Genomic DNA, 12,732 nt, shown 5'->3' on the forward strand with positions numbered 1-12,732 from the left:
AGGTTGTAGGTTTGGTCTGAGTTTTGCAACCTGTCCTGGTATCTAGACGTGCAGATAGTTTGAGTATAAAAGTGTCCCTCCAGATTTTTAGATATCTATTTCTGAGTCCCTGTTCAGCATGCTAGCTTTGTTGCTAAAAGGAAAATATGTTCATTTAGAGTTTTTTTAAAGATAGTTCTGTCTCCATGCCTTTTCTGGGGCAGTTCATAACCAGGCTGAGGAGGGTTGAATGAAAGCAGATGCTATAGCTCGCTAATAGGCTAAAAAACGCTGCCTCTTATTTGTCCCTTTCACACTCACTGCAATACCCTCCCGCCCCCTTCCTTCCGCCGTCACTCGCTCGCCGTGAATGTTCCTGAGTATTGCCTGCTGCGTTCACACATCACCTGACCCCCGACTTTCTCCCGACATGTTACCAGGAGGCTGGCAGGAGAAAAAATTTGGCCGTTATGCAGCCTACCCGGACAATGTCAGGAAATGTTCAGGAGTACAGTGCATGTGTGAAAGGGGCTAATGTCTCTTTCTAGAAGTTCAGAATTGTCACATCCAGTTACTGGGTCACTTTATGGAGAGCGCTGTTGATGTTAACTTTTTCTTTAATAAAGTTTGTCAATGTTGTGAGCACTATATTAAAAGATACCATTACTGTATTGAAGGGGCAGGAAATATCTTGGAAAATGGCACCTCAAAACGTGCAAATACAACAAATATGTGGCACATGGGAGCTTTTTTTATATTTGTTGAGCAAAGCCTTTCAAATAGGAAACTAAATCGCCTTCTACAGCGTTCTGTGTTTCTAACCTCGCGGTTTACTGTTTGACATTTTGGTTGTAAACCCCGATGTGACCCGAGCGTGCTGCCGCTTCAATGAAAGTGGCTCAGTTAATTGGTAAAATCCTGACTCAGCGCCTTGACCTCTTTATGAGTCTGAGTAGTAGAGCTGGTTGGTAATCAAGCCAGTAAAACTGTGATTGAATGTCTCTGCTTTAGAGTGAGAATGTTTGGGGACTCCAATCCAAGCAGGACAGGTTATCAGTTGTGCTGAACTGTGTGTACCGGCTGCTGTCTCTCACCACTGTGACAGGCAGAATGTGTAAAGTACTCATTAACTTATAAAGGAGTAATGATTGTCACTGGAGGTTTGTCCTTTAGTAAGGAAGAGAGAATACAGTAAATGTTAAATGTCCGGCCATGCTTGTGTCTGGAGACCAGTGGTGCACACACACACTCGTTCTTCCCTCTTTCACTGTCTCTTTGTCGCTTTACTTTTGCCACAAGTTAACCACCCCAGCCTTTTAGTATTACAGAGAAATGTTAAGCAGAAGTCTGATCCATTCAGTTTGATCAAAGTGAGGCTTTAAATTTCATTTTAGAAACTAAAACGTTAATTTTGATGTCTTCAGTGCGTTTATTGCCTAAAATAAATCCTGTTGAAGAAGAAAGCGAACTCCTCTTTAATACAGAGATTCCCAGAAATATTCCAGCCAATATGACCTCAATTAGCCACGGCTCTGCTGGCTGTGTGAGATACAGTGACAGTCCAGTGGCGGTTGCAGCCCCTTTTGCTTCTGGTTCTCACATACAATAACATACATAAGGGCAAAATCCTACAGGACAAGGTCCTGTGTCACAGTTGGACTTATAACATGCAACATGTCCCACTGTGGACAGGCCTGGCTCACACCCCCCTCCCCCCCAGGCTAAGGCAAGCTAAATGTTTATAGTGGACTAATGAGTTCCTGTCAGGAGGCTGCACACGGCCCCAGGAGAGTGCTGGCCGACCGTGACAGGGGTGCACGAGAAAAGCAAGCGAAGCGGAGGGGAAAGACTACAGAGGGAATGCTTTGCTGTCCTCACTGAGGGGCTCTGAGCTCCAGAAAGTTTCACATTTGTAGCTGGCTCCAGATTTGAGTTTATTTTTTCTTTGCTAAGGTCTATGAGGGAATTGTAATTGGTTTTAATACCCTGTTGATTAAACTTCCCCTGAAGGAGACATTTTTGTTTCTTCTGACCTGAATGAACTGTTGCTATTTTGATTAGACCCCATGAAGCTCCAACAGGAAAAACAAAAGCTGTTCTTTCTTGTTCCTGAGAAGCAGACTAGCTTTGATGCTGTTCATATGTGTGCTCTGGTTTCAGGTTAGTGGAGGTTTGCATTTTTTGTCTGTGTGTTTTGTCTTTGTTACAGGTTGCAGCGGTGTACAGGGACCCCAGTGTAGGAAACCTCATCAACATCATGATTGTCAAGCTGGTCGTCATCCACAATGAACAGGTGAGTGCGGGGTATTAAATGCTACCTGTATCAAGGTCTCCAATATGTCTGACGTCAGTGCAGGTGTCCCTGGCATGGCCTTTTCTCTGTGAAAGGACACTGCCTGCCTTGTCAGTCTCAAGTCTCAAGAGAGGTCGCCCTGGAACACAAACGATACTATAGTGAGGCAGCTAGCCACCTGCAAGCGAGAGGTGGCTGAAGAGGCTCGCTGGGCTTTGCCATGTCATACCTACTGATTATTAAATTGCTAAATGAACTTACTACATTTCTCAATCATTTATTGTTAATGCTTGAACAGATGATAAAGGTAAAGAGCATTATCCTTCTACAGTTGTTCTAAAAACATTTAACAAATATCATGCATATACATGAGATGACATGAGGGATGTCGCTACACTTGAGTATTGGATATAGTGATTTGAAAAAGTTAACTAAACTAAACTAAAAGAAACACAAACAAAGTCTTAAAGGGTGCACTATGTCTTGCCAATTGAAAGCCTAAACGCCTGTAGCTGTTGTAGTGAACTGAACAGCACAGCAGATCTATTTCTGGGTCAAAAGGTCAGCCTACTTAACGATATCAATGCTGCTTTGTCTACATTAACGTGAGGTTGTTGCTCACTTCCTGTTTAGCTTCCTGTGTTTCTGCTTGTTTTCAAATTGTAAAAATGAATTGACGGTTACCTATTGTTCAATTAATTAATCACAAGTCTTTCTGAATATTAAGGAATGCAATCTGGCAGATTATCTTCTATATTGCAAATGTTTTTATATGGATGACTACCTGCACTAGGTTATCTACAAAATACCAAAACGCTTCTATCTGAAATCTACAGCTGTTTTTAGTGGTGCTCGAAGGATGCTTAGCATTTCCCAAGGATTTCAAATGGACTTTTTTGTGTTTGCTTTCTAACTTTAAGCCTAACTTAAAGTTGTAATCTCAAAGATCTCACTTTCGTTGTCTTTGGGGTCACCTGTGACGATAAACGGTAATTGTGGCAGCACACTTCCCAGATATCCAGACAGTGTTGCATGTGTGACGTCCACGGTTGGCTCCGGTTGTAACTCTTGATTTTCCTCGCTGCTGGAGAACTGAAAGGGCCTTCAGACCATGTTGCCCAAATAAGATTGGTTGGAAAATGGAGAGATCCCTTAAACAAGATCTTTTAAGACAATCACTACAAAGACATTCCAACATGTGTATTCAGTTTCTTGGCTACAGCCCTAATGATGTTTCATCCAAAACAGGAAGGACCCACAGTGAGCTTCAACGCTGCCACGACTCTCCACAACTTCTGTGTCTGGCAGCAGAGCCAAAACGTCCAGGATGACAGCCATCCCTCTCACCATGACACAGCACTCCTCATCACCAGGTGCGCTCTCGCCCTCACTTTAAAGCCAAATCCAAGGTGCTTAAGAAAACCATGCTCTTTAAGAAGGTTGTATGTTTTTTATCTTTCAGGGAAGACATCTGCCGCGCGAAAGATAAATGTGACACGTTAGGTAAACGTCTGTCTTTCTCTTTGCAAAAATATCCCCACCTCAAGTCATTTTCAATTAACTTTCCGCTCGGCTTGCCACAGCTCATAAACTGTACCCTAATGAGTTTATGGCAAGCTGTCAGCTAATAATATTATAGTGACAGAACGGAGTGGTAGAACGGGAGGAGGGAGGGAGAATGGAGAGAGCCGGTGGCGGCGCTAATCTCTCTCTTACAGAACAGAAGTTTTGATGGTTTAATCGCCTTTGCACACTCAAGCAGCTGGTTTTTCTTACAAATAATCGTGCCTCTGTATGTGTTTATGTGTGTTTTCCTGTGTGTGTACGTGACCCTGCACTGTAGGGCTCGCCGAGCTGGGGACCATGTGCGACCAGTACCGCAGCTGCTCCATCAGCGAGGAAAATGGAATTAGTGCCTCCTTCACCATCGCTCATGAGCTGGGCCATGTGTAAGTGGCAGCAAGAACTTACTCACCCTCCCATACCCCAACACACACACACACATACTGCACACACATACCCCGTGTCAACCCTCACAGCCAGCTTTGACCAACAAAAGCCCTCTTATCAAGAGACGTAGGGCGCAGCAGACGCAGGTGCAAAACATAATAAAGAGAAAAACTTGACTTTTAATAACATGCCAGCTTTTAATACCTTACTGCACAGCTCAGGATGTTAACCCTGTGTGTGGCGGAGCTTTTTCTTAAAGGAGCAACTCCCCCCTGAAAAAAGCCACTGTCAGTCAAAGCTGGTGTTCTCTGTAATCGATAGAAGCAATAATATTTGAAATTTGCGCCATAGCTGTGGAGAAAGTTTCACCCATTCTACATTCCTACAACACCCAGCATGCATTGCGCCCCTCCCTCTGAAAGGAACGGCCAAGCGAGAGGCGCTGGAGTGAAATACTACAACGAGAATATACCGGTGGATCGTCTACATAATCTTCAGGTCTGCAGTCTACATTTCAAACCTGACGATTTTGAACCAGACATGACATCAGACGCGGGCGTCCTAGATTGAGGAAGTGTAGTTTAGCGAGCTCCCTGGCCTCCACTAAATGACACGTTTTACGTAGTCTGCCGGAGGTTTTCCAGGGCCCATTGGAGAAGCAGATAGCGTCCTCCAAAGGCACAGAGCCAAATTGCATTTTTTTCTACCATAATGGCATTAGCTCCCCGTAATAGCATGATAGGACTGAGGTTGAAAATCTGTGAACTGGCCCTTTAAGAGGACGACAAGCTCAGGTGAAAGTCGCTCTCTGTTCTCTAAAAAGATACATCCACAGTTTTCCTAAAAGTGGCACATCCGTGTTAATCAGTTAAAATTGATCAGACAGAGTTTGTTTGTTCCCAGCTCCCCTCCACATATCAGCCCTTAAGACTGATAACGCAACCCGATGATGTCATAATGACGTCATTTGTAGCTTCTCTGCTAGCGAGTGATGGCAGTGTTATCACAACACTCTCTCTCTGCCACAGAGTGTTTTCACAACAAGCAAATGTTGCCACAAAGGCCTGTACGTATCATCTCGTTCCAATTGTCCAAGACTAAACACATGACTGTATCTCTCATGGGGGGGGGCTGTTTATTCCAAACATCAACCAGGACAAACACTTATTACAGCAACTTTATTGTTATCAAGTTCAGATTCAATCTACGATGCATCATCAGCCTTGACTCACGCAGGTCCGGTCTGTCTGTCCGTCCTGTGTGGTGTCAGCTTGTGCCATTTGTTAAGAATGAAAGATATTCTTCTACCTCCTCTGCCCCGCTCACACATTCCTCCAGTGGAGAAATCGGACCAGAGCAGCCAGATGGACAAGCCTCCCTCCCCCCCCTTTCTTTCCACTTGCATCTCGTGTGGATCTGTTTATGCTAAAGTTCAAGCAGCTGGAGGCCCAGTTGGCGCTGCCTCTTGGCGTGGTTAATCGCTGCGTTCACAGGCGCGAGCTCTCGAGAGTGTTTAGCGCTCTGGGAAAGCCAGTGTCAGGTAGTGGGAGCCACTCAAGAGCGTTGAAGATTAAAGAAAGATTTAGGCGAATGGATAGGAGGCCTTTCTCAGATGACTGCATGGACGTGTGATTACTAATAGCCATCATGGAGATTTATAGGTGAGGCAGCGTCACATGAAAGCTGTAATCAAGTTTAAATAATGTCAAGTCTTTGAAGGTCTTTCACGATCTGCATCTCAAGAGACATAAAAGGAGCGCAACAAAACATCACTGATCGCACATAAACTTTCCCAAACAAATTGGCTAAGTGGATAAAATTACTGGGACCGTCAAAGATGGAGCGCTCAATTCGGAGGAGCTAATATGCAATCAGTTTTTCCCTTTGGTGACACTGCGCCGTCTCTGTCTAAGTGCTGATAGAAGCTGATCTTGCAGACCGCTCCCTTTGCTGCGGCTCTTATTTATGTACCAGGTGGCCATTGCTCCATTAGAATGTGTAACCCTGTGTGTGTGTGTAACCCATTACAGCACCGAAATCTGTTTGTGTCTCGCTGAGAATCGGTCAAGTTGCATGACGGCATTGCAGACAGGGTGTGATGTGCTCTGGCTAAAAGTGAGTCGCCTCTAAGTCATGACATTTTAGCCTGGATGGTAATAATTAAGTGCGGGGTTGGTACTCTACCACTTGAATTGACTTCAATATTGATCCGTCCCTCGAGACTGCCAAGTCGAGCGCCAGAAAAACTCCCTGATTTACGACCTAATTACTCTAAAAGGCTCTCATCTGAAGACTTTAAGCCAGTATCCTCTTGTGTGTCCTTCAGATCTGGGTCAACTTAATCATCGTAACGTGTTGTGGGCACAAATTGTGTGGAGCTCGTCCCAATCCTCTAACAATATAATAAGAAACTCTACATGAAATGATTTAAGCTGGTTATTCTTGTTTTAAACTGGCCTGTCGGTCCCTGCATCAACATGATGCACCTGTGCAACAGTTTACAGATTCTGTTTGATTCGATGTTGTCAGCATCAGTCTACAGCTTGGTGTGTGCGTGTGTGTGTGCAGAGCTCATTACTCTGCCAGAAGCTTAATTATTCCCCGGGTGCCTTCAGGCCCTCGGCCCCTGTAGGGTGGGCCTCATGCCAGCCATGCTAGGTCTTGTTTGTGTGCCGGTATGGATTGACCCCCAGCCACAGTCCAGAGCCCGGCGCTGGCCCACATTCTGTTGTAAACACCTCAGACATCATACAGCTGCAAGGGTTCCTGTGTGTGTATATGTGAACGTGTGCAAGCATGTGTGCGAGCGAATGTATTTATGGATCTTTGCCAAACCGCAGCCCAAAACAGGACATCTGTATCAGACTGCACTATTCTGGACATGATCAAGGGAACTTGCTTTATGAGTCTGTCAACCGCAGACAGCCGGGATGAAATCATTAATTTGCAGATGCCATGGACTTCACTTTATACAGCTGTTCTTCTGCAAAGTTTTATAGTTCATTGAAACTTATACTGAAACAGACCATTAAAGCGAAGGTAGGCAGATTATTTTAGAGACATTTTTTGTTATATTTACCTAAAGTGTCTTTACAGCTCCGCAGCAAGCTATAAATCTAATGCTTCAACAAAGAGAGAAAAAAAGAAAAGGAAGCTTTGGCTGTTTCAGGCCTGAACGAAGACAGTCAGTTCATGACAGTGTTGGGACCAAGTCATCTTTGCTCAAGTCCCGAAGTTAGTCTCAAGTCACTTGGTCCAAGTCTCAAGCAAGTCTTGAGTCATTTTATCTTGGGCAAGTCAAGTCAAGTCACAGGTTATGTCAAGTCAAGTCGAGTCCTTAGTTAAGGCAAGTCAAGTCCCGAGTCAAGTCAGTTTTTTTCCACCCAAGATGCAGCACTCTCACCTGTAGTATCCGGCCTTTATAAAGAGAAAAGACAAGGTATTAGTAGCCGGTCTAATAAAGATATTATTGGCCAATTTACATAACGTGTTCATAAAGTATGACAATAATTGTATCTGTATTATCTTGGCACAGACGCAGCCGTGATGATGGTCTGCTCTGAGGCCGTAATGAGTAGTAACGAGTACGACTGATGAGGCTTCTCTTTGGGGAAGAAACATCAGGTAGCGGGGTCTTTGATGTTGCGTGTTGCCATAGCGAGGAGTTTGACTGACAGCCAGCCATCCAATCATGACAATCACATACTGGGGAGTGTTTTGAGTCGTCCGGTCATGATTCCCAGTTTGTGCTGCAGACATACTTGATAGTTAGACAGAAACTTGACAACATTGAATTTTATCATTTTACATTTAACAGCTAACATTCAAACTTATGAACACACGCAAGTCATCCGAGTCATCATGCCGCAAGTCAAGTCGCAAGTCTTTAACTTGCAAGTCCAAGTCGAGTCTCACGTCATCAAAACAGTGACTCGAGTCGACTCGAGTCCACATCTCTGGTTCATGAGGACGTGATGATCAACAGAAAATACATTTCCAGCTATCGTTTAGGCTTTTAAGTCATTTTGAACCCAAAATACCAAACACTTGCTGGTCCCAGCTTCTTCAGTGTGAGGATTTGTTTGTATTGTCTGTCTCGCAACAGTCCAAATATATATGTTTGGATGTCACCTGATGCTCCCGGAGCTTGTGCACTTGGACATTGTTACAAGTTTCTGACACAAAACATGAATAATGAATATAATCATTACTTGCAGACCTGTTCTCTGTTAAAACATACATTTACACCTCTGCATGATTACACTGGATTAACGTACACGTGTGTGTTGATGAGCATTAAGCTCTCCAAGAATGTGAGATGTGGACCTTTAACCTCTCAGGATTGAGACTCTAGGGATGTCGATCATGGCACAGAGGTAGTACATAGAGGTAGGTGGATGTAACAAAGAGACTCAAACGCAAAAACAGACCAGTTGAAAGAAGGTGGAGAGTGTGTTAATACTCCACAGATGTGTGTGTGGCTGCATCTGGGTGATCCCCTGTTCAAAATGTCTGAATGCATATCTGGTGACATTTATCCTCCTCGCTACGACTGATCCACTAAGCAGCTGATGATCACTTTGTGTGTGTTCCTTACACTCCTCTCTGCATCTCCTTTCTCTGCACCAGGTTCAACATGCCTCATGATGACAACCCAAAGTGTAAGGAGGCCGGCATGAAGCACCAGTATCACGTCATGGCTCCCACCCTCAACTATGACACCAATCCCTGGTCGTGGTCCAAGTGCAGCCGCAAGTACATCACAGAGTTCCTAGAGTAGGTACCAGCCCTCCTTCTAGTTTTAAATCAATTTTTTTCATAGCGCTTCTCATAAATGCTCCTCTTTTCCTCACCATTCTGACGGCTGCTTTCAAATTCTCATATTTGGCCCTAACCAACGGATTTTTGCGCCAACCTTTTTTTCTTTTGGAATCGAGGGAGAGCGGTCATCTAGTCCTCGAAAAACCCCTTTAAACAAAGCATTTGCAGATTGCAGACTGAAAACTGAGTGGTGATTCTTTGCAATGTATCACGTAACCAGAGCCGGGAAATAAGGACATATGTTTGCAAATAATCATGAAAAATGTTAAGATGCATTTGAATATTAAGCCCCTTTCCCACTGGTCAAAAAATCTGCTAACACCCGCTAACACCCGGCGTTTTTGCTTCATGGGAAAGGTTACAATCGGAATTCAGACCGGGGTCAAATGACTCTGCAGTAGACCCGGGTAATTATCGTCTCGGCTCTGATCGGCAATGATGGGAACGCTAATCTCTCCTATCCGGCGCGATGCTGCCACCTGTCTCCGTCCAAGCAGCGCACGAACATCGTTCCAAATTTGTCGGCGCCAAGTTTGATAAATAGACTGAATGAGGAATAGATACAAGAAAGACCTAACCACTGTAACATCTTCACTGGCCTCCATGCAGCTTATCAAAGAGTATAATGTAAGTTCTTTGTGCGTACTTTTGTTTACTAACCCTGTTTCTGGCGTGCTTGTGACGACCGAAAGGAATATACTCCACTGGCAATGGGAAAAGAGACAATCGGCATTCATTAGCAGGTCTTCCCGGGTCTGACAAACCTGTGTCAACGTGCTAATTTTGGTGGGAAGGGAATATTAGATAAGTTCAATAAGTTTAATTTGGATCCTTTGCAATTTATAATGGTTTGAACACCTGACCCTTTTAGCTCTATCCTGAAAGGCTACATCCCAGTGTAGGTCAATCCAACACTGGATGTAGGGCAAAGTGCGTGGAACTGATATTTGGCCTATCGCATCCACATTTAAAGTGCGCCATTAACTTCTACTTGTTGTGACGTGTTCAGCTAAACAAACTGCTTCTACGTCCCTCTTGGGGCTCTGTATAGACAGGTCAGCGAATGTAAACTGTGTGGAGTTGTTATTGCCTGGTGTTGAAAGAGTATTTCCTGTTTGAATCGGGGGGTCTTCCTCGGCTGACCTGAGCGACGGATACTCTGCAGCCCCTCAGCTGTCTCTCCACCCAGACAGACAGAGCCGCGCTGTCAAGATGCTGGGCAAACAGTAATCTAGTCACTAGCCTGCTTTCCACAGCAAAACCTGTAACACAGGGCAACGGCTCACTCAGCGACTCCTTCCCCGCACAAAGGCCGTCGATCCTGGTGAAAGAGTTCCCTTTAAGATGGGAAATGTAACTTATAATTAGATCTTCCCTGGACGTGACCCTTTAATCTTTGCCTCTTTTTCCTCTGTTAATTGTGGAGGCCTTCACAAAGGACGGCGTTGTTGACCAGATGCATCTCGAGAGAGCAGTAAGGAAGCCCCGCATGGCGTTTAAAGGTTGTGCTTCACATAGTTTCCAGCCAGCGATGACCTCAACATGGAGTGGTCGGAACGTTCGGCTAAAGATGGGGAGAATCTTCATGAATCTCTTTATTATTTCGACCGGACATCAGCTGTGTTTGGTCTGTGTGTGTGGAGGATTACTGCAGGAAGAGATCGTTAAATTTCCAATGCATCTTTTAACTGTATGGGATACATAACAAATAACGCAGGTATAAGAGCGTTTCAGTGTGGGAGCCGCAGCGGTGGGAAAGACCCTCAAGTGTGCAGTCCAAGTGCTTTTGAAATCCGTCTCCAGCCAACAATGAGAAGCATTGATTCAAACGAGCACTTCTGCAGCACTACTCCTGCTCAGTGCGCTGACCTGGTCAAGTACGTCACTGTTTTGACTGCCTTTTCTCCCTGAAGAGCAAATTCAAGCTGCACCACACTGCTGCCAGTTTAACAAACGAAAGGCCGCGCCACCTCTCCAAAAAAGCTGTTTATCAAAAGGCGAGGGATTCCCCCCTCTCTCCCCTCCTTATCTCACTGCTGCTGTAATAATGTGCGCTGAACTCCCGCACCTGAGAGCTGATGAAAAGTGTCCTGCTGTTGTGCAGTGTTATTATGTGTCAACCGCAACATAAAGCAACCATTCTTTCCTTCTCTGGCAATGTGCCGTTTGATGTCGGCCTCCAGATATAAAAGTAAAATGCAAATCTAAAAGTAAAAGTATCAGGCGTGTGAGAGACAAACCTGTTTAATCTGTCTTCTCAAAAAAACTAAACTTTCTTTATCTGATTTGCATTTTTTTTTTGTTCATCAAACTTTCGCTTTTTGTAACTTCATGTTTTATTTGGCTGACTTCTGATTCTTTGTCTCCCACAAGTCTGTTATTTTCCATCACACGCCTCGAAAGTCAGCCTAACCACTCTTACATTTTAGCTATGCAATCAATTTTCTATTATTCTAACGTATTTTTGAATCACGCCGGTGAAGTTTGTTTCGTTTTAAAAATTGTATACATATTTTAATTTAATGATTTCTCGGAGCCTCTCCTTCCTCCTGAAACGAACAGGCCGTTTTGCCATTCAAAGGTCAGACCTTAGCCGCGATTGGCTGACAGTATTTGGCGTGCCCGCGTAGCCCCCGTGTGCGATCACGCGTGCACTGTCACTCCAAAGTTGTATAAAACATGGCTGCTCTAGGAACGTTTATTCGGCCTTATATGTACGAGCCAGAATCACCAGGAGATATCGGAATGGTAAGTTGAAATTGAATCGAGTTGGAAACTACTTGACAACAAGCTCGAGCAAGAAGGCAGACTGAAGTGAATGACGGTGAATGACGATTGGTCGATTTCAGCAAAAGCAAGGTTCTACGTAGAAACCTGCAGCTGTTCTGAACAGCCCATTTCAGAGGCGACCTTTTTAAACATGTCATTCTGGAAAAACACGGAATGATGCAGTTTTCACTTTTTGCATCTTTACAAAATGTGAAACCCATGCACAATATGAGAATATCCACTCAAAGGATATGGCCCCTTGTAAAACTCCCGAGTGAAATCATTTTAAGCGTGTTTTCAATCTCTCATTTTTTTTTATACAATCAAGATGGAACTCTATGTACCGCATGTTTCTCCAAATTCAACTAAACCTCTGTCGGTATCTCGCTGTATATCTCAATGTACAATAATCAGTACATGCTGTCAGGGGGAAAAACTCAGACACGACGCTGTTTGATCAAACACCGCTCAGTGATGATCTGTGGCGTTCAAGCAACTGCAAAAAACATCAATCTGACATATAAGTCGGCGTCTTGCGCTGCTCGCGGAGGGAAGCCCAGTGTATGGAAACTATTATTGTTTAGTCTCTTATGACATCACACAACTATAAGTCGTCTTATAAATAAACTCACTTTCCCAATGGCTGCCAGGTGCGGAAAGTCCTCCGGTGCCAGAAAGGAGGCCTCTTCTTGTTCTAGCCTTTTAATGTACAAGAAGTCCACACTGACCCCTCCTCCCTCTGTCCGTCTGTCCGTCTGTCTGTCGTGGTTTTAATAATCCTTCCATTAGGTTTCAGGACCCTGATTAGACAGATGACCAACTGCTGAAAGACGCTGTAATATGGGACTGTCTGTATGATTCCTTGACAGGCTGCTCTTCAGCTGCTGTTTTACTGTTCTTATGCAACCCTTCGCCTGCCA

The 12,732-nt window shown here is 44.4% G+C and overlaps 1 protein-coding gene across 1 annotated transcript in view; it reads left to right on the forward strand.

Moving 5' to 3' along the window:
- The window catches only part of LOC138612527 (A disintegrin and metalloproteinase with thrombospondin motifs 20), an 87,300-nt gene that overhangs the window by 15,830 nt on the left and 58,738 nt on the right, over positions 1–12,732 (forward strand). Inside the window, exons 6-10 of the mRNA XM_069685838.1 lie at positions 2,189–2,272; positions 3,521–3,645; positions 3,735–3,775; positions 4,116–4,221; positions 8,852–8,998. Coding sequence (XP_069541939.1) covers positions 2,189–2,272; positions 3,521–3,645; positions 3,735–3,775; positions 4,116–4,221; positions 8,852–8,998 — 503 coding nt within the window. The remainder of the gene's footprint in view (positions 1–2,188; positions 2,273–3,520; positions 3,646–3,734; positions 3,776–4,115; positions 4,222–8,851; positions 8,999–12,732) is intronic.

The sequence above is a fragment of the Semicossyphus pulcher genome, unplaced genomic scaffold (assembly GCF_022749685.1).
Source record: "Semicossyphus pulcher isolate SPU_LCO1_2020_fin unplaced genomic scaffold, fSemPul1.0.p SCAF_8, whole genome shotgun sequence".
NCBI lineage: Eukaryota > Metazoa > Chordata > Actinopteri > Labriformes > Labridae > Semicossyphus > Semicossyphus pulcher.